This window comes from Anopheles gambiae, chromosome 3 (genome assembly GCF_943734735.2).
Source record: "Anopheles gambiae chromosome 3, idAnoGambNW_F1_1, whole genome shotgun sequence".
Classification (NCBI taxonomy): Eukaryota; Metazoa; Arthropoda; class Insecta; order Diptera; family Culicidae; genus Anopheles; species Anopheles gambiae.
The window spans coordinates 87,343,713-87,367,716 of NC_064602.1; the positions used below are offsets into that span (position 1 = coordinate 87,343,713).

The following is a 24,004-nucleotide window of genomic DNA, read 5'->3' on the forward strand; positions in this document are numbered from 1 at the left end:
CAGTGTAAAATGGGTACATTAATGTTTCATTTGTGTGTATGAATGAGGCAAATGTAGCAAGTTAGTGTGAAATGTTTCCTTGTGAATACGGAATAGAAAGGGTGCTTAGTGGGTTTGAGCTTATAATTAGTTTTAATACCATAGCGCGATATTACCAGGGTTTATCATCTTCGATAGCACAACTGTCAGATTCGGCACAGATTCTGCTGTTTGGCAAAATTTTGCAAAAACAAAACGGATTCAAACACATTTCTATGCAACAAGATGTAAATCTTCTTCTATTTGGCGTATCGTCCTACGCGTACATGCCGGCCTATACAGGCTTTCGAGACTTAATTCATTACCACGCAGCCGGATAGTCAATCCTTGCTACGGGGGGACGGTCCATTCTAGGCTTGAACCCATGACGGGCATGTTGTTATTGAGTCGTTCGAGTTGACGACTGGAGCATGGGACCGAACCTGATAAAAATGTAAATAAAATGTTATTAATATTGTGTATTATGCAGCTTGAACCGGTCTCGTAGTACAGTCGTCAACTCGTACGACTTAACAACATGCCCATCATGGGTTCAATCCCCAAATAGACCGTGCCGCCATACGTAGGACTGACTATCCTGCTATGGGGGGAAATCGATTAGTCACTGAAAGCCAAGCCCACAAGTGGTACAGGCAGGCCTTGACCAACAACGGTTGTTGAGCCAAAGAAGAAGAAGAAGAAGATTATGCAGCCAATTGGTTTTGTAAATACTGCAACAACAAACTGTAAAGAATCCGAGTTGTGCAATGGAAGAAGACAATTGTGTTATTAAATTGAACAGTGTAGCTTACACCTTTCCAGCAAGTTAGCAAGTAACAGGAGCCTTTTCATAAACTTGCTGCATTTTTGGGAAGATTTTCGTCTCTCGATAGGAGAACAATAAAATTTTGTGTGAAAGCTGGAACCTTAACAAGAAATTAAAAGATTCTTTAAAGAATGATTTGAGATTTGATCTTTCAAATATTATTTAAAAATAATCCTTCTGCAAACAAACAAATTTAGCTGCAACTGAATTAGTTCCTAAAATTTCTTAGTATCAAAATTACAAACAATATCACCGAAGGAAGAGAATACAATTTTTCAAAAAATAAAATAAAATAATCTCGTCTTACGGTTGACATGTGTCGAACATGTAGGCTACTGATGTTGTCGAATGATCTTATTGCACGGCATTTATTACTATCTTGATCAAGAATTGATTCTTAGGTAGGTTAATATCAAGAAAACAAAGAAAGCAAAATGTTATTAAAATGAAAAATAAAATGATAGACTTGAATCTCTACTAAACAAATCGATAAATAATTATATCTAAATCCCATTTATGCCAGAACATCGAAGAAAACGCATGTTTTAAGTCATGCCTAATGGTCAAAAATTGAGTCGATCAAAAATATCGATTGAAGATAAGTTTATACAAGCTTTAACTAAAACTAGGTTTATTAAGGGTCTGTATGGAAAAAAAAACAAAAAATAAATTTGATTGAAGTAAAAATATTGTTTGTTAATTAACTCAAAGCCACATCATAATTTGAACTCAAAGACTTTTTGCTTGAAAAATTACTACTTAATTGTTAAAAAAAATTACTTTGATTTCTGCAGTAAAAGAACCTTAATTGTTTGCATTTCCACAAATGCAATTCCATTACATAAACCAATTACCGTTTCCGCTTTGATTGCTTTGTTTTGGACCGCGGGTTTGATCTATCATTTTTTCCCCTTTTTTGCTTCCAGTACGAACCAGTGTTCGATTCCAGCACCAGCGTCCTCTACCTGAACCACCTCATCCTGTACGAGTGCCAGGGGCTGTCGCCGGACCTGGAGCAACTGTCCCGCGAGCGCGGCCAGCCCTGCTTCCGGCTGCAACCGATGCACTGCAACACCGTCGTAGCTAATTGGGCCCGCGGATCTGACGTAAGTAACGGGCAGGAAGGGGGGGGGGGGAAGAAAGCTGGTTGGATTTCAAGAAGTCACTGGGTTGGCCTCGCAACAACAGAGCCGACCGGTTGTTCAGAGCTTTTTATTAAACCACCACAGATTTTTTGCTTCTGATTTGCTTCCACTGAGCATTTCCAACCGAGAAAGTCTGCATAACAGTTCGCTGTCGGAGCAGGAAAAGAACAAAACGCAAAAAAAGCGAAGCGGAAATGAAAATGTACATTAAACGTAGTAAGAAATGAGGAAAGAAAGAAGCCCGTTGCCGGAGCGTGTTTGTGTAGGTGACAAAAGTCACTCTCATTTTCCGCCCGCTAATTAACTAACGGTTACGGCTTTCTTCCGTCGATGTTGGCATGGCTTTGCCCGCATTTTCATTTGTCCGGGGATCGTTTGCTGAAAAGCTATTTTGTACGCTATTTTACAGCAACTAGCACAGGACCTTAGCACTGGCTTTTTCTGTGCGAGTGTATGTGTGCGTGCTTTTTTTGCTCCCATGGGTGTTAACATTCGAAACGACGGTTTGAAGCTTGAAGAGAGGAAAAAAAGGGCGCACAGAAAAAAGCACCTTCTCAGTACGGAGAAATGTTCTTTCATTTCACTCCCAGCAGCGAAAATGAAACATAAAAAGGCAACCCAGTTTAGAATGATTTTTTTTCCACCGTCGGTGTGTGTGTGTGTTTTAGTTGTGTCCTGGTGTCACGGATGAAAGCAGAACGCAAAGGTAAACGGCTCACCGACAGCGAGATATACCAAAAAAAGAGAAGGAAACGCTCAAACCCGCCAGCAACTGATGCAGCAAAACATGAAAGCGAACATTTACGCACTGCTGGATCAGTGATTTTACGCCTCCCGTTTCCCCCGGCCGTGCGTCCGACCGCCGTGCTCTTCCCGGCTTTGAAGCTGCGCTGTGCGCGATTGCTTTTTGGCGCGCCATGGTGTGCACGATTCTTTCACGGATCGTGCGCTGAAACGTGCTCCCGGTTGCTAATATATTGCTGCCAGCGGGACTGGGGGGTTAAAATTAGGTCACAAAGCGATGGCGCCCCCTCCCAAAGGCATGCAAGTTAGTTGTGTGTGTGATGTTTTAGTGTGCTTTCTTTTTATTCAAACGTGCCAAATGTGTTCTGTTCTTGTTGTGCTACGGAGGGAAATAGAAAATAAACAAATAGAGGATGCCGCTGTGTGAGGATGGGAGGATGGTGGAAAACGCAGCATAGCAGGTGGATGACAATGGCGTGTAACAAGGATTGTTAATGAAACTGCCAAACAAAAACCATCCCAGCACCAACCTCCAGCAACAAAAAGCTTGCGCCCGTTGTTGTCAGATAAGCTGGCATTCCGGGTCAGCCAGCAAAATTTTACCGAAAAATGGTTTAACAACGCGCAAACAATACACGTAGGGGGGATGAGTTAGCTAGCACTGAATGTAATAGTTTACCAGCAACCAGTCGAGCTCGTTGTGTGGATGTAAAATGTGTTATGTTTATGCTAAAAACCATTACCGAGAAACATATTACATTTTGCACTGTGTCAACATTTTTCCTCTTCATTTGTTTGTTGTCTTTTCCCCCAGCTGTGGTGGTATGTTTGCTTGTCGTTTTTTTTAGTACTGCAATGTACAGCAATTCAACTGCCCAACGCAGCTGGCATTGATGGGAGCTTGCTGTGTGCGGCGTGGGTGAGGGAAAAAAATGCACACCACCGTTCACATGAACATGTCGCAGTTGGAAATGAGTTCCAGCGTACTGCAATCGGGCTGCAAACCCGGGTTGTAAGCGGAAATGCATTTGTGTTGGTGTCATGTTTTTGTTTCATGTAAAAGGCGCAACACTTATTAGCATAAAGAAAACAAAATATTATTCTATTCCGCGGGTAAATGACAACATTCACTCCCATGTTCTGGGCATCATAGATCAACAAAATAACCCGGTATGTCGTTTTGTAATGAACTAGCTCCAATGGTGAAAAGTTCAGGAATATTTGGTCATCAGATATGATTGCTGAAAGTTGATGTTTTTTCCCCCAAAATAATGCTTAAATGCAGTGTTTTATCACTATAAAAAGCTTTGAATATTTTTATTAGATGTATAATTTATTCCATGGATATGGAAATTCAAGACATTTTTTAGAAGCTACTGAAATTGTTCGCATGGAAATGATCAATGGAGACGCACAATTCGTTCAGTAATTGAGCTGAGTTGAATCACGGCATACTTTTAGGCGCTTAAGGAGGACTTATGTTTGGAAGAGAGTAGTGATGTGCTGTATGGAGCGCACCCACGACTCCGATCCGACTCCGACTATTGTTAGTCCGATTCCGACTCTGGCAAAATGGAACCACTAGATCCGCCCGGAGTTGGATTCGTCCGGAGTCGTGCGGAGTCGTTCGGAGTCGTGCGGAGTCGTTTGAAGTCGTCCGGAGTCGCCCGGAGTCGGAGTCGTCCGGAGTTGTCTGGAGTCGCCCGGAGTCGTTCGGAGTCGCCCGGAGTCGTTCGGAGTCGTCCGGAGTCGTTCGGAGTCGTTTGGAATCGGAGTTGGTCGGAGTCAATAGAAGCCGTGTGGTTTAATGTGCTTGTGATCAGACATGTCCTTTCGTTGTGTTTTTTGTCTTTCATTTTGCGCGTGCACTTCCTATACAAACCGACCTCGGCCGACTCCAGATGACTCCGGAAGACTCCGTCTGCAGCCAATTCTGGAAAGCTCCAGACAACTCCGGATGACTCTGAACGACTACGGACGAATCCGAACGACTCTGGGCGACTTCGAACGACTCCGGACGACTCCGGACGATTCCGAACGACTCCGGATATTGCAGCGCGGATCTAGCTTCCGGAGCCGATTCCGAATTTATCAGATTCGGATCGAAGTCGACTCCAGTTTTTTGCCAACTTTACCCATCACTAGAAGAGAGTATTGGAGATGTGATGTTTGTAATTATCATACGCATTAACTTAATTTTGTATTTAAATTTTAGGTGAAACAGTCGTGTAGTTTGATTGTTTATATTGTAAAAAAAAATCAACAAACTAATGAAGTTTCACATATTTTTCTGATCTGTTATCTTCTTCTTCTTCTTCTTTGGCACAACAGCCGCTGTCGGTCAAGGCCTGCCTTTACCCACTAGTGAAGTAAGCTTGGCTTTCAGTGACTTATTGTTACCATAGAAGGATAGTCAGTCCTATGTATGGGGACACGGTCTATTTGGGGCTTGAACCCATGACGGGCGTGTTGTTAAAGTCGTACGAGTTGATGACTGTACCACCAGACCGGCCCCATTAACTACTTAAACTAAATTCCATTATTTCTGAACACACAGTTTTAGACATAAGGTTAAATTTTATAAACAAAACAATAGACCTAGAGTCAAAAAATGATGCCTTAGAGTGTGCCTGAGAGAGAAAAATAGATGAGTAAGAGCCAATATTAAACGGGCACAACTGTTGGATTTGAATATTCAAGTTAATGTTTGAATAATGTTCTCAAAACATCCATGTACTCTCAGTAATGCTTCGCGTGTTATTATATTATTTTGAACAATTGTTCATGATCAATAACATTTCATGCTGTGTACCTAGGTATAGATTAATTTGCTATTTTTCCATACAAAAGGAAGGCTAACTGACAAGATATTCATTTTACTTAAAGTATTCTCCCTCAAACAAACGCAAGCTTTAATAAATGCCGAATAAATCTACTGATTGAAAGCAAACAGTACCGCAGAACAGAACACAGAACAAATCAAAATGAGCATAACTGCTTCGGAGAGGAAAAAAAATCCCCCGCCATCAGCACCCATCTCAAGCCAAAGCCAACACCAGAAACGCGCGGTACAGGGAACAAAAGGGCGAGAAAACAAATCGACAAATGGCTGATTGAATTTGTGCCGCTTATTGCCAAAGAAAAGGGAAGGCATTGAAAGCAAAGACATTGAGCAAAAAAAAAAGTGTGAGCCTCACTGGAAGACTACACAAAAAGTAGAACAAAACTTCAGCCAAAGCACACAAACACACGCAAAAGCGTTCCGACCTGCCACATCCAGGCAAGCTTAAGCTTTAGCGCCGTTGGGTGCTCCACTCTTTCTTTACTCGCTGCTGGTGTCGCCTGGTGCTTCCTACTGGCACAACGAAAGGCGTCGATTGGGAGGGGCAGGAACGGGGAGGACACCGAACCGAGAACTGCGAACAAGAAGCGAATAAATTAAATTACACGATAGAATAAATTTGCCAATTGCCAATTCAATTTGAATGTGATGGAATGTAATGAATTTCGCGTTCGGACGGGACGCGCTCGCCGTGCTTTGCTGTGTCATCGCGAGCGGGCGTGAACTGATTTTCCGTCGTCAGGTTCTTCGCACCGCAGAGAAGAGAGGGAAAAAAGCGAGTCAAGCTTAGAGCCGAGCACCCACATTTGCAGCAGGTGAGCTGTCTAGGTGCGAAGACTTCGCTTCGTCACGTTCAGCAGTAGTAGCTGGGGGTTGGATTTTCTGTAAAAGAGGTGTAATTTATCGCATTATTCGCGCACTACACACTACGAATAGTGGTTATGGGTCGTCGCGCAAAAGGTCCATTTATGATGTGTGCAGGCGGTGTACACGAACCCAGGGACAGGTCGGTGTGGAGCTAGTGTCTCGCATCGGATTCGCATCTAGGAGGGAGTGGCATTCTACAAGAAAACAGTAGCAGCAAATCGAGCTGTACGGTGTGACTTTTACGACGATGACGACGTAAGAACCGCGTCATGCACGGTGCACGCTTACCGAGGCGTTATTACCGAGCCATTGTTCCGCGCCGAGTTTATAGGTCTGGAATTGGCACTAGGAATAGTGAAAACGGTGGGATGATGCGCGCCACTGTCATAAAACTCTCGCTCCTGAGCAGCTATAAACCCCATCCGTGGCCGTTTGCACCAACCAGCCAAACCAGCCAGGGCTGGGTAAAGATTTATGTAGCAGCTTATGCGTCTTGGATGCTCTAAAAATGAGGCACAGACAAACCTTGTTACTGACGAAGCGCTGTGTGTCATTACGCCACTTGCAACAAGCGGTGGATGTGTGGATAGCTCGCTTTCAAAATATGCTCCCCATGCAACCCTCTAATTTCCCCTCCTTCTCCTTCTCTCTTCGCGCAGGGTTTCACCTTCCCACCCGAAGCGGGCTACCCGCTCGAATCGCACCAGGCCACGTACTACATGCTCGAGACGCACTACAACTATCCCGACTACACGTACGACTTCTCGCCGTTCTATCGGAAGAATCTCAGCAAGCAGCAGCGCAACATGGGCATTAAATCGCGCGAACCACAGCCAGCGGAAGACAGCGACCCGCTGGCAGTGTCGGCCAGCACCGAGCACGGCGAGGACGGTGAGCAGGACGACGGGGACGACAGTATCGCGATGGAGCAACAGATGGTGGACAACTCGGGCCTGAAGCTGTACTACACGCGCAAGCTACGCCAGCATGATGCCGGCGTACTGTCCGTTGGGTTGGATCCGAACTGGCGCCACATTATACCCCCGCGACAGGAGAAGGTCGTCTCGCAGGGCCACTGCATTGGGGCCTGCACGCAGCACGCGTTTCCGCGCGACGGCATCAACATCTTTGCGGTGATGAGCCGCACGCATCTCATTGGACGACAGGTCACGCTGCGCCAGGTAGGAGTTAGCTGGTTTTTTTTTCTCTCTCCCAATTTCTTGAACATTCACACAATCTGAACTGGCTTTCCAAACAGATGCGAGGAAACGCCGAGCTGCCACCGATCATGCGTGACACAAACATCGATCCAAGCTACCAGGACTACCGGCGGCTAACCGTACCGACGCGGGTACTGCCAGGTGACAGTCTCGTTGCGGAATGTATCTATGACAGCTCGTCCCGCAAATCCATCACGCTCGGTAAGTGAACCCGCCCGGTGTGGCTGTCACACTTTACTGGCGTTGGCGGCGTTTGTCCCGGTTCGTTTTGTGTTGTCTGCTTGTGGGCTGGCTTGTGGGCCACCGCAAAACCGGACAGCCACCAACCGACCGACATTGTCTTGTGACGGGGCAGCTTTGCTGAAATGATGTACGCTTCTTTCCACGGTGACTTACAGGTGGCATGACGACCCGGGAGGAAATCTGTCTCATCCTGACACTGTACTACCCTCGTCAGCGCGAGCTGACATCGTGCCATTCGCTGCCAAGTCTGCCGACCGTGCTGCACTCGCTGGGCATCGAGGAGCTCGCCTCGTAAGTATCCTCTGTGCCGACGTGTTAAGACGCTTCTGTGTGTGTATGTGTGTGGGTTGTAGAATCGTTAAAAGAAGAGCTGCAAGAAACGAGCGACTGACGTTAAGTCCGCCTTCGCCGGATGCTGTGTGGGTAGTCGTCGAGCTTTAAAGGACCAGCGGTGGGAGTTACTGCCTGCTTGTTCATTTCATAGCGTCTCAATGGAGTACAGTGTTTTAATGGTTTCTTGCTGATTGCTCTTATTTACTGATGCAGTTGTTACTTACGATGGGTTGGTAACGGTTTTGGGTCGTTGCCGTTTGATGTCAGTGTCAGTGGGGTTGCATTTGACATTTCGATTGCATGACGACGCTAAACTTGATCGAATTCGAATCACATCGAGCTATAGATATTACAAATGCTATTGAATAGCTGTTTGTCTGTGTCAAGAACATGCTTTTTAAGTGCAATAAACAAAATGTGGTCCATTTGGGTTCAGACAAATACGTCATCGGTGATCTTACCAGACAGCTCTGTGTACTCTATGCCTAACTGTTTTTCAAAAGTCATGTACATGTGAAATATCTTGATATGCCTTACCAAAATTTTTGGTTTTGCGATCCCAGAATTATTTCGTGAGGTCTTACCATAGAGAGGATGAGCTCGTCAAACGCAGAACTTTGTATTCTGCTATTGGTTATTCTACAAATTCAAAATAAACTACAATTTCAAGGCTTTCCAATAAGGGCCTCAGTACATCTAGTCCTGTTAACTGTAGTCTTAAACTCTGGTATGTAAATCATACTGATATGAAAGGTTTGACAGCTGTAAAAAGAGCAGTGTATTTACCGTTGATGAATTCATAGCCACTGTTGGGATATTTGCGTTTGTTTTTGTTTTTGAAGAATCTCACACCTTATGAAATCAAAGTAATGCGATCTATGCAAGACTCAATTATTTGGTACTGAATTATGTTATAACAATTACAATTGCAATAGAATTCTAATAGAAAATGATTTCAACAAATTTTGAACAATAAGAATCGACAGACAGAATCATACAAATTGGAAACTTCAATAGTTTCTTGTTATCACTCTTTAAATTCTAACAACACTTAGATGTTAGTGATTGCTACTCAACCGGTATTGTATCTTTCTAAATATACCTCAATATTGTTTGAAAGATTACGCCGAACTGTTTTCCACAGTAATGACGGAAAGACTGGAATTCGATCCACAATATTATCTTTCAAAATTCCGCCCAAGACTCAACCATTCATTTGAATCTTTGTCCAATCCATTTCCTGCAAAACGAGATGGCACACCTTCCGTTAAGGTGAAACATTCGCTTCCCGAACTCATGCTACGCATAATAAAACATCCCTTTTCCTTACCGAATATCCCGGCGCTTAAAGGGTTGTCAGAGGATGACGTTTAATTTGTACCACCATTGTTCCACTTAAGTCCCGACATTAAATGAATGTTGGACAAAGTCCCGTTCCTTCTGCTATTCGTAAAAAGGCGATACACCGACTACGAGCCATTCTTAAAATTCAAGCCTTTTGTCAGCGGCGTGCTTGAAAAGGAAACCCCTCTCAAGGGAGAGGAAAGACGACCCACCTCCGTCCGCATGGTTAATGATAATTTCTTGCCAATCGGTCATTTTCTTGCAAAAGGTTGAAATGATAAAAGCGGAGAAAACGTGAGCAGAATTATTTTTTTCTCAAAATTGATACACACACAAACTGGCCCGATTTCCTTCGCGGAAATCGATCGAACTGGAAGCAGGCCGCACTATATCGATTATCGAACCCTTTACTGCTCAACTGTGTAACGAAGTAGCCTAATGAGGTGTATTATCAGAGAAAAGGACAACCCTCAAGAACAGCTGCTGTTAGAAACTTTAAAAGTCTTCTTGGCCCTGCCTTCACGATCGGCAAAAGTGGAAATGGAAAATGGAAGGATACAGCGGCAAAACATAAAAACAGGACAAGAACCTTTTTTTGTATTTTCTGGTTCAGATTGTTTCTGGCTTCCCCAATTTCCGGTCACCACAAAACAATCGACCGCAACCGAAAAAAATACTACAGATAGAGACCGAAGTGTTTGAAAAGTATGAAAATTGTGTGACGATAAAGGAATGCCTTTATCGCTCCCGATGCGGGCGACTCCCTGTGGGGGATGACTTTTCCATTTTCTCTCATTTTTTCGTTTCTTTCAGCTTGCCTCACTCGTTTCGATCCTTTCATCGCAGGAATGCGTGTGAGTGTCGTGGGCTTGGAATTTGTGAAGTAATTTCTATACCACCCCTTGCCAAGCCTCATCGCTTCGAATGCTTTTCTATCGCATTTTAAAATTCCACCACAGTAAACGGCCCTGTTTACGGTGTATAAATGAATTGCTCGTACTATTGTTCTGTTTTTTATCTTGCACATGGTTCCGTTTCCGTGTCGTATTCCAGTTTCCTTATATACTCTCGAGCACCTTGGAGAGAGTTCAGCTTCACACTCTGACCACATTCTTTGCTAGTGTTTAATTTCTTTAAAAAGCTTTGCGGTCCACCTGAGACGATCTTTCCTATCAACTAGTCCAAGAACTGAAAAAAAACATGGGGTTTTTCGTTACCTCTAGAGGCGCCTCCTTATTCTACGTCACTATTCAGTTCAGTCTCATACTTCACCGGCTGCTGAAGCCTGATGCACCTTCATTCTTAGTTCTTTCTAAATAATGAACGTAAAATGTGGCCACATAAACTGTTCCACGCGGAATTGCTTTCCCCGAAGTGGCAAAAACGAACGAAAATATAAAAACGTTGGAAAATAAAAGCCTCTTCCACCTGGCCCCAAAACTGGCGAACCACGAAATCTTTGTTTCAATCTATCTACTTTGTCTGGTTCCTGCTTCCTTTTTTTTGCCTTCTTATTACATCTTCGTTTGGCACTACGTTTCCACGGCGAACCGTCAGCAAACGAAGGTGATGGATCGTTCATTGAATGTAAAAAGAAAAGAACAGAAAAAAGGGAAATGGAAAAATCTCATTAAATTTTAATGATAGCTCTCGTTTTTTGGCTGCTCAGTGCACGTTTCACTGTTTTGTTGCTTCGTTGTGTGTATCGCTTCAAGGTGATGATTGTAGTGTCCGTTTTAATACATTACCAAATAAAAACGCACATCAGCGTAAATGATTTTCATCCTCATTGCATTGCTCCGGTTTTCCGCCGAAATGCACCTTTGCCGTGTCGCTGATGCGCTGATGAGATATTACATTTTACTTCCTGGCTACCGGTGACGCTTTGGAGTTCCCTTCATCAATGGTACGATATTGCTCTTGCCATTTTTGCACAAAGTTGCTCAGGTGATACCAAATGAAACAAAATGGAGAGCAGTGAACAAACGTTGAGCCATCTTTTCATCTGACCGCCCGGTCGCAAAAGCAAACACAAATAAAAACATTATTTCCGCGTTGAATCCATCACGGCACTTTAAAAAAAAAAAACGAACACAAAACCTTTGTTATGGGCGCGTCAATTTTTGTTTTGCCAAACCCACTCCATCTCCTTCTCGGGGGTTGCATTCTCCGCATACAGAAAAGAGTCATTTTGACACAGCATCCCAACCGAGCGAGAATAAATACAAAAAAGGCCAAACGGGAGGAAACTTATCTTGTTTATAGTTTTGTGGCCACTGTCAACCGCACTGGGATGATGGCAATGTTTGATGCAAAACACAGTCACTCACAATGCATCGGGATACTTCAACGTCCTGTTTTGTGTTCCCCCCCCCCCCCCCCCCCCCCCCTTGGTGCCATGCAATAATGCTGTCGTTATCTTCATCACGCTTCGATGCGAACGCTGCAAACACTCCGAATGAACAGTGGTCGTGAAATGAAGGATGCAAAATGGAATGAAACCAAATGAGGTTTGCTAGTTCGTTCTTTTTTTTTTTCGCCCCACCAAGCGTCGCGAGAATTAAAGTGAAAATTATGAAAATTTTATAAGGAAAAAAATGACGTAAATGAGTAGCAGCAAAATGGAAAAAATCGTATTCCCATTATGCCTGTTATTCGATCGTGTAATGAAAATTTCATTTTTTTAACTTGACTGTCTGCGTTGCCCTTACTCGATGGAGGATGCGTTTTAGACTTGGTAATGTAACTATGGAGCCGTATTTTAAGATTATAAATGATTCAACAATAGTTTTGGATTGCAGCTTTATGGTGAAGAAGTGCAATAAGCAGTAGTGAGGTGTAAGAAACGTAATAAATATAATGAAGCATATTTATTCACGAGCATAATTTTGGAACGTGTTTTAAAGTGATGTACGAAGAGATCATTTGTTCTTAACGATTTTTTTTTACGGTGAATGATGGTTTGCTAAATATAAAGCAATATAGTTTCAATTCTGGTTGAAAACAAAGATAAAGTTACTCTCTTACAACAGCTCATTTGTGTTGAGCATTGCATAACTTTAGGCTGATATGTCAAATGTTTCAAATTGTTCGATAGAGCTTTGAAAAAAAGATAGCAAAGGCATTTTTGCAGTTTGACCGATTTCCTTGAAATGATTTTTCAAAAAGTTGGTGGAAGGAACGCAAACAGAAATAATTGAAAAAAAAGTAAAAACATGTTATAAAACTATAGAAAAACGATATTTAGCCTTAAAGCAACAGCTCACTGTAGCAGTGCATTTTAACATATCTAACGTTGTTTTTCCTGCACATTGGAAACTCTATGATAAAACAAACATGAGAAAATCGTTTCCACTGTTTTTCCTCATCCATTTTTCATCCGTTTCCTACAATCATTGCCATGCCACACAAGCAGCACTCACCACGAAGTGGTGCTGTTTGTTTAAGGAAGTATGCAACACTAATAAAAACATTAAACACTGTGCTCTCCCCTTGCTATCGTTGGCGGCACGGCAGAAACTTATTAGGAGAAAAAGCAACAACGAAAACGATACGAGGGAATGTATGCCGTGGGAAAGGCATGAAATAATTTGCACCTGAGAACTTTTGCCTGTGTACGGTTTTCGCACTATTTATCATTCCCCTTCATTGCTTCGTGCTTCGCCCTAAACAATACACACCCGTCAGGCGATACAGTTTGCAACACGTTTGCAGTGCACACATAATATATCGGAGGGAAGCAGAGCGAGTCGTAACATTAGCTCGAGAGGGGAGAACTGTGCCAGCTTGCACCTGATGCTAACCGGCAAACCCGTACCGGCCGTTCAGGATGTGTCTGAAATGGAGGAGGCAAAAAGGATTTGCAACTGAAAATCCCACAGAAATCCCGGTGGGAGTCTTACGTCTTCTCGATCAACCATTTCCTTCCCGCTCGCTTTACTCGACCCTCGTCCTGCCGGATTAGCACCGGTTTGTCGCACCATCAATAACGACAATGTTCCCGGAAATGTCTCGCCATTGCTGCTGCAGCTGATTGGGGGTTTTCTCGAAGGGGATATAATCATCAACCACACACACAAACCTACACATACACTCCCCTGTTTCTACGGTGTTGTCACCCCGTGTTTTAATGCATCTTTCGTGTTACAAGACGCTGCGCGTGTTGTCGGCGAAATTGAATAAGACAAGACAAACCCGCTGAATGACAGGGCCAAGGACAGTAGCTTACTCCGCCCCGGCTTCCCATTTTAATGTGTCCCCGTTGTGCTCCGTTAATGGCATTTCGAACGAATAATACACACACACACACACACACACACCCCACACTGAGCGAAACGGCTCCCGGTGGAGTGATTTTAATTAAAACATCGAAAACTCAACGGTTAGCCGCCAAACCGTAAGCAAAAGTTTGATCACGCTCTGAGCGATGGCATTTTGCTTCGGTGCCAAAGTTTAATCCTTTTTTTCCGCGGGGCGAAAAGTGCTTCTATGAGGGTGCGATGGTTATTGTTTTAAGAGGATTCGCAGTAGATGGTTAAGCGAGCTATTCACACTTGCAAAGCATGTTGGTGTGTTTGTATGTGGGTGTGTGTGTGATGTTTTAAAACACTAATGGACCTCGAGTTCACCTGGATCGTTAGCAGTTGGTTCGGTGGAGTGGTTACACTTTCACCTACAGCAGGTGATTGGAATCGTTGGCAGATAGAGCAGGGAAACTTTTACAGCTGTTTGAAGTCCAGAGTTACGAAAATGCTTTTATGTAGTAACAGTTTTGCTCTGCAATAGTAGAAAAATGATGCAAAAGATGGCATAAATGGTTCATTTATTTTGCCTAAAAAAGCTTAAATTGAAGTGAAATGTTTTAATCCCAATAGATAAATATTGGTTTAAATTCTTTCTACAAAATATCATATACATTTGTTTCTGAATGAATCGAAAAGTAATATTTTTTACTTTTGCAAAAGTTTGACAAACAGAACTGAAATCGCTTTTCACTTAGTTAGTTTCTCTACCTCTAAGCCGTCGTCCGTCGAGGATTGTTCCATTGGTGTGTCATTTTGCAAATGCTATTGACACTACCAATATACTTAATCCCTGTCTGCGCCTAGAGGTGTGCAATGTAAAATACTTAGCGCCCAAAGGTATGCAATGTCAAAGTAGCTGTATCCGCTTTTAAACTGATACGATAGAATAAAACTGCTTCAAACGATAATCGATCGTGCAGCGGTTCCCTTGCAATGGTTTCCAACACTACGATATCCTTGTATCGGATCATTCCACTGCTACTAACTGTATCGTGCAGCAGCTCCCACTCGGCACCAGGAAATTGGTGAAAACATTCCCGCACCCTTAGCGTAAATCTCATTCCGAAAAGTGCGCGAAAGTGGGTAATGAATTACTTTCACTACCGCACAGCACTCCTCTGCCACCAGCACACGCTCGCTAATCTACGACAACGAGGTGGAACAAACATGGTGGAATTTTTCCCGCCAGCAAACCCGAAAAACATACAAACACTCACCGGCACCGGAGTCCCCCTGTTGTGGACAGGCTGAAAGAAATGGGTTTTTTTTTGCTTCTTCCTAGTTCACACTCTCCCTCGCTGCTTGCCTTTTTTTCTCTGTCTACACCAACCCACGCTATATGTTTGATCTTGCGCAACGAATGTAATAAATTACTTTCGAAATAATATATATAAATACATTCTGCCGCCATCACCGAACATAGTTTAATGGGGGGGAGTGCGCACTCGCCCGCGAAGGCTTGCACGGTGAGACGATAGAATTTAGTCGTTTTCCTTCACTCACACCAGTGTTTCCCTGCTGCGAACGCAATATGGCGCACCGCAATCCATCGCGCCAACTGTGGCGAAGGCGTTCGCGGAAGGCACACGCGCTCTAAAATCTAAAGCCCACGTTATCGGATGGTGGGCAAACATCGGCAGACGAAAAAAAAAGCACGAGCAGCTTGACTCAACCGGCCGGCAGTAAACTTTTCCACAAGAATGTTGCACATCCCGCTGAAAACCGATGGCTCCATCATTTGACCAAAACATTCTAGCGTTCCTTTGCTGCTTTGGCTGCCACATGAAGCGAGTGGCGCTACACACACAACAACAACAACAGCTGCAAAAAAGCACAACCGTAGCGAAAAGGTTCAAAACCATTAACCACTTAAATTTATTGCTGAAAAACATAATTCTTCGGAACGATTACGGGCTGGGAAATAAATTAAGTAACGATGCCTGGACTCGTCGCCATCGTCGTCGTCGTCAGCCACGGCAGCCACAGCACAGCCTTCCCGATGTTCATCCCCATGCACGTGATGGGTGGGGAGGCTCGAAGAGGTGGGGGGACAAAGGGAAAAAAACCCATTCGTAAAATAATTTCTCTTACCCGCACCCCGTCCGTCCTTCGGCAGCAACAAAGCAACAACATTTCTTCAAACGCTTGCCAAAAAGCGCTCAAACGAAATTAACACCGTTGTGGAAAGTAAATTTTCGGTGAATTCTTGTTGTTGCTGTTGCCGTTTAAGGTTCTGCACCGAAGCCCTGGATTGTGCCGGTTGCTTAGGAGAAGCGGACCTTACCCAACTGCCTCCCAAAACTTACCCCTCCGCGATACGTTCCGATGCCAGCACCACTGACGGGTTGGCTATTAATCTCGGTGGATGGAAAAATGGATTTCTCTGCTCAGCTCTGGCAATGGATTCGGTGGAGCGGCCACTGTGCAGGGGTTAATTGAAGCCTCATCGGCAAAACGATGCAGGGAAGCTGTGATGAATCCACACCACAAACACATACGAAATTGCTCTGGGGCCATAAATCTTGCAGTTTGTGGTGGTTGATATGGTTTTGAAAAATTGACGCACCTAATTGAGCATATGTCAGCGTTTCTTTGGTGTGAAGGTGCAATAATTTTATTCTTTATTAGACAGTAGCATGCTTAATGGACAATCTTGATTGAAAAATGGTTCTTACTAGGTTAATTTAAATTAACAGGGTTTTAAAAGCATTATTTTAATGTAAAATTTGCATAAATCTAGGCGATTAAAGTCATTGAAATGCCATGATTAAATATATCATTTCTTTCAAACGACTTGAAAAGTATTATATAATTCAGAATAAAATAAGCAATCAAGAAACTTTAAAATTGAACTAATCCAGATTCAATAATTGCTCAAAAGCGTAATAAATAAGAAACATATAATATAGCATACCTTCAGGCGCCTATTGAAGCCGTTTAGTACGTCATAATGTAAATTGTTTTTATTGATTGATCGCCAAAAACAGTTTATTTTGTAGATTTGTTCGATGGTGAATAATTGAAAATAAACCGTCACGACAAGAAGTCGTTACACAGCTAAAACGCTTTTTTGCTCAACATGATCACTCATTACGTGCATAACTTTAGGCGTTTCATCGCACAGCTAGCATACTAAAAACAAAAACGCAACAATTTATTGCAATCGTTCAATAACTTCGAGGTAAGGAGCGCTTCCTGCCATAAAACTGCGTTTCTGATAGTTCACATGAGCAGGCAGCGAGTGCAACCACAAAATTATTGTGTAATAAAAGCACTATTTATTTACCAGTCATTTCCCACTAAATGGGTTCCATTTCACTGTCAATTGATTCTTTACTGCGATCAACCAAACCCTATCCTAGGATCAGATTATGACGTCATCTAGTTGATTCTCTCCCGAGGGCTAACCACATCCGGCGTGTGTAGCGTCGGATGGGAACGGGGAAGGAAGAGTTCGTTTCTGCTTGCCTCGAAACCGCTGCAAACTAACCGATGGTGCCGTGCAACAATTTGTTACAACATCCACCAACCGAAACCGGAACGGTTGTCCACTCGGGATTGCAAAAACAACAGCAACATTGCAAAAAAACAACACACACACATGTAAACTACGCTGTCCATTAGTACACCTTTTATCCGCCAACCTTAACTAGTGGGATGAAGTTTTTCAGAGCGTTTAGCAGCAAATTTTTGGCCTCATCCAGCAGCTTACGGGGCGAGTTTGGGAGCGAGTTTTGCGGAAGAAAGAGCGAGCAAACCCCATCGCAAACCACAAATTGTCCGGTCCACTAATATTCTCCACCGAAGACCCTGTCGACCGGTAATGGGTTTCGGTTTGGGTTTCCTGTATTATCTTTTTTTTTTTTTGCTTTCCGACGCTTTGTGGTGTAGCAGAATTTTTGGCACAATTTTGACCACTTTTTTTGGTTCAATCGACCCATTCCTCTCCCAATCGATCGCAATCGATTAACGCAACGTTACACTGCAGCGTGTGGCGATGTAGCGACAAAGTTGTAGGCCTTCGATCGAAGCTGTATGTACTTTGTTTTTGTGTATGTAAATTTATTCAACCTGCAGGCGAGCTATTTTGACTTTAAACGATCAACCTACGCGGCACCCGGAAAAAAACAAAAACCACACCGTAAAGTGTGCTCATACTACAACACCATACTTCTTCTCTTTTTTCCCCTGCTCTACCACAGTGGCACCAATCCCGTCGTGATAGCTTCACCGGCCGAGCTGGCAGGCATGACGCTGGAAAGACGTCTCACGTCCTACGACTGGGAGAATCAGTTCGAGAGCTTCCAGGACGCCACGCGGCAGGGTTCGTTCAAGCCGCTCTGCTGGACACCGACCAACACGATGCTACCGGTAGGTGAAACGCCCCACGCAAATGCTCCCGACATTTTCCCACCAAACTGGACCTGTATTTGTGAACTGGCATGTGTTTTAAAAAGGGGTTTAATGCAAAAAAAATAGCGCCAACACAAAGTATTGCTAAAGGTATTGGTTTGAACTCGAAAAACAAAGCAAGGTTTCTGCAGACATGGGTTCGCTCGGTGAGTTTTCAATTGACAGCTATTTTGGGAGAAGGATCTAATGCAAAGGTCCAGTGCTTTGCCTTACCTGTGTTCTATAATCTACCCGAAGGACAGAAACTTTGGCTGTCCTTTACCCATTACACACATACTGCACATGACAGCTTATGACAGGGGCATACGGAACGAGTGGGTGTGGAGGGAACACGTGTGTGGGATTTTCGTCCCACAGTAGTGACACGTAAGCCCAGTATTCCCTTCCCAAACCAACAAGCCCCTAACAGTAGGTCCCTTATAGAGAAACATACCTAACGATGGAAAAGGAAATAAAACTTTTAAATAAGCCTTTCCAAAAATGATAATGATAACATATAATTCCCCACCGGAGCCATTTCTAGTAGCCTTTTTCCGAAGGGTTTGGGTTCCCTCATTTGCCCTTTCCGTACGTTTTTTTTCTGTGTGGTTACAGTACGTGCGTACTTTAACACACAACCAGCGGTGGAAAAGGAAGTAAAACTAGGAAGCAATTACATGAGCCCACACACAACACGTGTTGTGTGGAGGAAGATTTCGATGAACTTCCCGCATGGTTTTAGCCGCCCTAATATGACGCTCACGCACGAAACGCTTTTCTTTCTCTGCTTGATGCTGTTTGCGTGTTTTCATCCACACTTTAATCCATTGCAAAAAAAAAAACTCCTCTCCCTTGGTAAAACTACCCGAAGCATTGCGCATTAGTTTCGTTTTACAAATGAAGGCAAATCCTTACGAGTCCCGTGGGGTATGGTACCCCTTCGGTGTTGGACAGGTCCGTGGTCTTAACGTACGGATTTCAAGTGAAATAAATGAGCTTATCATGGTAAAGCGTAGAAACAACAAAGCTAAGGCTTGTTTATGGTCGGGACGAACGAAAACACAAAACAAAAAAACACGCAAATGGGTAGTGTCTTGTTAGTGCACAAGCACATTCACATCTTGTGTGAATGCTAACCAAAAAAATAGAAAGACCTGAAATAAGCGTTAAAAACCGAGGCGCCTTCCGAGTGGCAATTGGCAAGGCGCAAACAGGCGATGCACATGAGCTGCACAAAGATAGTAAGTTTGGAAAGAGCTCATCACAAGATGCACAAGCACGCACACACAAACACATCTTTTCAGACAGCAAGCACAAACTCGCGTGTAATGAAGAACTGTTGTAAAAGAAACGCATCCCAGCATGAGCACAGCCTCTCCAGACCAACATCAAAGCGAAACGCAACGTCGCACTACAATCTGTACACGAAAGAGGGATCTAGATAAGAACGAAAAGTACATACACACACATGGGTGTGTACTCACTTACCAGAGATAAGTGATTTTTGTAGCTTTTCTTTAAACACACATTTTTCATCCAGCAGCACTGTAGATGCTGTTGGACTAAAGGTGAAATTCATCATTCATGTTTGGATTTGTTTTTAAATTTAACATTTTAATATTTTAAGTATCTTCTACAAAATAGATGTGTCGTTTTAGATGTTTCATTACCTGTAACGACTATTTTGTAGTAAATTCAATCCTATGATGGCATATTATGGAAAGGCCTCGTTGAACGCCTAAATATATGCAACTTCATAATTTGCTACATTTTTAAGAATAATTTTTTTCTTTTTCAAAAATAACGATCAAATCACATTCAAGTACATGATTAAAGTACAAAAAAATGTCAAAAAAATGGTCTTAAGAAAACAACAAGAAAGTATTTGCTCAACAAAATATTATTATTAACTCGAACGGAAAATATTACTTTTGGACCTCTTTTTCCATGCTAGTGCTCATGGTGCCCGTGGAGAAAAGGAACAAGGGTACGAGGGCTTCACTGGTCCCTCCCCCTACGACAGCCGAGCGTTAAGCGCTAATGAGAGGCAAACCGTGCCCGACGAGGTCGCATTGTTTCGTACACGCTCACCAGGAATGCTTGCCCAAGAATGACAAGAACGACTTCTTGTACACACATTGAGCGTCAACATCAAAGAACATTACGTACATGGTTGCGCCCGCCCGTGTCTCTACGGAAGTGTGCGTGAGAGAGACTTGTGTTTTTTTATTTGTATGAGTGTGTGTGTGTGGTGCATTCTTTATCTCTGAAACATCGCCAGTGGATCAGCATTTCAGTTGCACCAAGCAGATGCACCAACTCCGGGCATGTGACAATGTACCTGCCTGCTTGTTGTTTTTTTTTCTCTAAAAGTTAAGTTTTTAGTATCATGTTAGACTCTGAAAAAATGACGAGAGATTTACATTGTTTTCTGCTGTTGTGCTCTTTTTTATGCATTGCAACAGTGAGCTGATACTTGGATGCTTTTCGGGGACCCGCGCCAGCAACCCCAACCCAAATGTCAAGCATGATAACCGAAACATCAAAGGCTTTTCGGTTCTGTGTTTTTTAGCCGGTTGCAAGTGAGTGAATTGAAAAATTGCCTTCTGCATGACACGGTCTGAGTAATGTCAATGTCTTCCTATGGTCCTATGGCTAGCATACCAACATTTTGCTTGTCATCTGTTGTTTGAGAAACGCGCTTTCAATAGGGTGTACTTAATCACGTTCTGGTTGTTTTACATTTTTCCACCATCCAGATTGCTTTAATCAAAAATGTGTTTAATTAGCGCCTAAATGTATGCTTCATGCTGTACTAGCAACGGCGGCTCCATCTGGTACCAATTTGAGAAAGTATGCAATCGATAGTCGGCAGCACATGAAGACCAATTCCCAAATGTAAATTCTACTCTTTGCAAAACAGTTTCTGAGAGATCTTTATTCTTTACTGTCTTTTCTCAACGGAAAACTCGTTCGCCTTCCCGTTCAGTAAAATCAAGCGACATGCTTCATCGGCCCCGTACATTTCTGGTCACGGCATCAACTAAGCTACTTGAGAGTGAGAAAAAAAAAACGGAGCGAAAAAACCCCGTACCCACCACTCCAAACTGTGTAGCCCGAAGAGCCCCCGAGAGCGGCCCGCTATTATGCTCGATATGTTGTAATGTCGGCGCATCCCTTTGATGTTTGTTTCAAAAGCACTCGCCCAGCTCCTCACTACTCCTTTTGTTATTTATCCTTTGGCAGTGGACGCAGGAGGAGGTGTAGGAAGAGGTTGCTTTTCTTTTCAAACCAAACGCGCGATGAAATGGAACGGCAGTGGCAGTGGCTGTTGATGATGATGATGATGGTGATGGTGGTCGAGACATTTTTTAAGTACCCAACCTCAAACCATCGCACCACTATCCCTGCTCCCTGGGTACTTTTTGCCACCCTTCCTGCTGCTCTGAATGTGTGCATTTATATCTTGCCTCTGTGTCCAGACATCAGAGGCCGCTCTCATCCTGTTGAATGGATCAATGGGCTGCACGCGAGTGAAACGCGAAACCAGGGCGCCTGGGGAGAGGAAAACAACACGTAAGAAAAACACTTGTGCGCAAAAGGGAACTATATCATAAACTGTACTCTCCTCTTCTGGGGGGGGGGGGGGAGTGGTGTGAGTGGAACAAGTAGAAGTAGAACGACAGGTACTTGAAGTACTGCTTCCGCCTTGTTTTTCTCCTGAAAGCCGCCCCGCGGGCACGCGTGGTGCAATGGCCTTCTGGAGGCTTGGTGCGACCGCTTTCAGCCGACTGAAAGAAATAGGAACGTCATAATAAAACCATTGATGGTAATGATTAGAAGAAACTGTGCGTGATTGCTTTATGAAGAGCCAGCGCTAGCGTTCCAGTGTGTGCATTGGATGTAGAGCATTAGATCTTCTCATTTAGATGTTTCTCATCCTGTGCGCTTTCCCAAGGGTAGTCCCGCTTCTGCTGCAGTTTGAATGATTCAAAAACGAGAACATATCTACATCCACGCTCAGACAAAAAAAACGCAATTCTGTTAATAATCCCTCAGCATTCTTCACCCTCAACAAGGCCTATACCGCAAGGCCTCTAGGTTTATAAATATTACATTTTTAATTTTTTTATTTGCCGTTTCTTCAAAACATTCCTAGATGTGCCCACTCTCTTCCCTACGCCACCTTGCTAGCAAGTGGTTGCAATTCAACCATTTATTCCAGTGGTTCAACACAACTGCGGGAAAGTAGAAAAAAAGGGAGGCTTAAGCTTCAAACGGAATAATTGAGGCGCAAAAGTTTGTTTTCCCTGTGTCCACACCACTTCAGCGCGAAGGAGGTTTATGTTTTGGGGTACTTCCTTTTTTTTTAAACATTTCTTAAGCACGGCATGGTTTTAACTTCGTTGTTTTCTTCGCTCCCCTTGCGTGTGTTTGCCTGCGACCAGTCGGGATGGTCAGCAATTCTTGGAAGAAAACGGAAGGTAGCGTGGGCGGGGGGGGGAGAAGAAATTACAACGTTGCAGCTGTGTGCAACGAAGGAAGTGTGGAACAGAGAAGCTGTTTGAAGCAGCAACAAACAACAACAACGAGCAAAAAAGTCTCAGATGAAACCGAGAGCTCGTTAAGAAGTTTTTACATCTCAAGTAGTGCTGCTGCACGGATTGTAATGATTCTGTCGCTGCAGTAGGAAACTTTGCTCGGCTTTTTTTTTTTGTTGGTAAGGAGAAAGCAACCAAGCCAAACGCTCCAGTGCAGCACTCCCTCACTGTGGTCGAGAGTGCATTCTTACCCGGAGGAGGAGTGTTGTGTTGCGCGCAGGAATCTTAAAACGGCACCATCGTTTAGAGTTAATTTATTTTAAATGCCAATTATTCGCTGCATTGCTTAGGCGCAATCCACATCCGTTAGCGGATGGCCAAGACATAGTTTCGGGGTGGCGCTTTTGTGCTGAACAAGATCTATAATTAATGGAGGTAACGGTTTTAAATGAAGCTTTCTTGTTGTGCAGTGTGCCTACATTTAGGCGCGTTCGGTGCTTACCGATCAACATCTTCGTGAAGCGCCATTAAAATAGCATTCTCAGAAAAGAAAACAAAACGTACCAGCATGAAACAGCAAATATGAAACTTTTATCCCTTCCTTGAGTTACACAAGAAAACTCTCTCACACACACACAGCATGGGTTCGGTCTCGTTAAGAAATAGTTTTGCAGGTTGCTCCGAGCTCCGTGAGCGGTGGTGCAGTCGTGCAAATGGTGCCAGTGTAATTGGTATGCGGTTACAAGTATCCATCCATTCGCTCTGCGCACCCCGCAGCCATGCCTGACCGTCCCTGACTTGATGTGACGTGCTCGTCCAACGTCCATCTCCATTATTTGACGGATACCATCCTAACCGCTTCGAATAGTGTGGCCGCAAGCCATGAAAACGGTACCCCGAAACTCATACCGTGCAGGAGCGAGAGAGAGAGAGAAAGAGAGACAGGGCAAAATAAAACGCAACCTCACATTCCGGTACTGCAAATGAAAAGTGCACGATGCAACTTCCGTTCCTTCCGGACCGGCACTCTTCTCCTTTTGCTCCGGTGGTCCAATCCAAGCTTACGCGTCTCGGAGGAAACTCGTCTTGAGAGGGCTAACGAATTGGAACAAATGACCAGAACGTTTCCATGTTTTATCAGTACAATTTCTCTGCCCACATTCTGCTCGATGTGTTGCTTATGTA

At 43.7% G+C, this 24,004-nt stretch overlaps 1 protein-coding gene across 4 annotated transcripts in view; it reads left to right on the forward strand.

Moving 5' to 3' along the window:
- Positions 1–24,004, forward strand: part of LOC3291381 (MOXD1 homolog 2) — a 78,305-nt gene that overhangs the window by 52,727 nt on the left and 1,574 nt on the right. For all 4 annotated transcript variants that reach the window (XM_061658250.1, XM_061658252.1, XM_061658251.1 and 1 more), the window contains 5 exons: positions 1,771–1,950; positions 7,102–7,623; positions 7,701–7,863; positions 8,061–8,196; positions 18,089–18,257. In XM_061658250.1, coding sequence (XP_061514234.1) covers positions 1,771–1,950; positions 7,102–7,623; positions 7,701–7,863; positions 8,061–8,196; positions 18,089–18,257 — 1,170 coding nt within the window. The remainder of the gene's footprint in view (positions 1–1,770; positions 1,951–7,101; positions 7,624–7,700; positions 7,864–8,060; positions 8,197–18,088; positions 18,258–24,004) is intronic.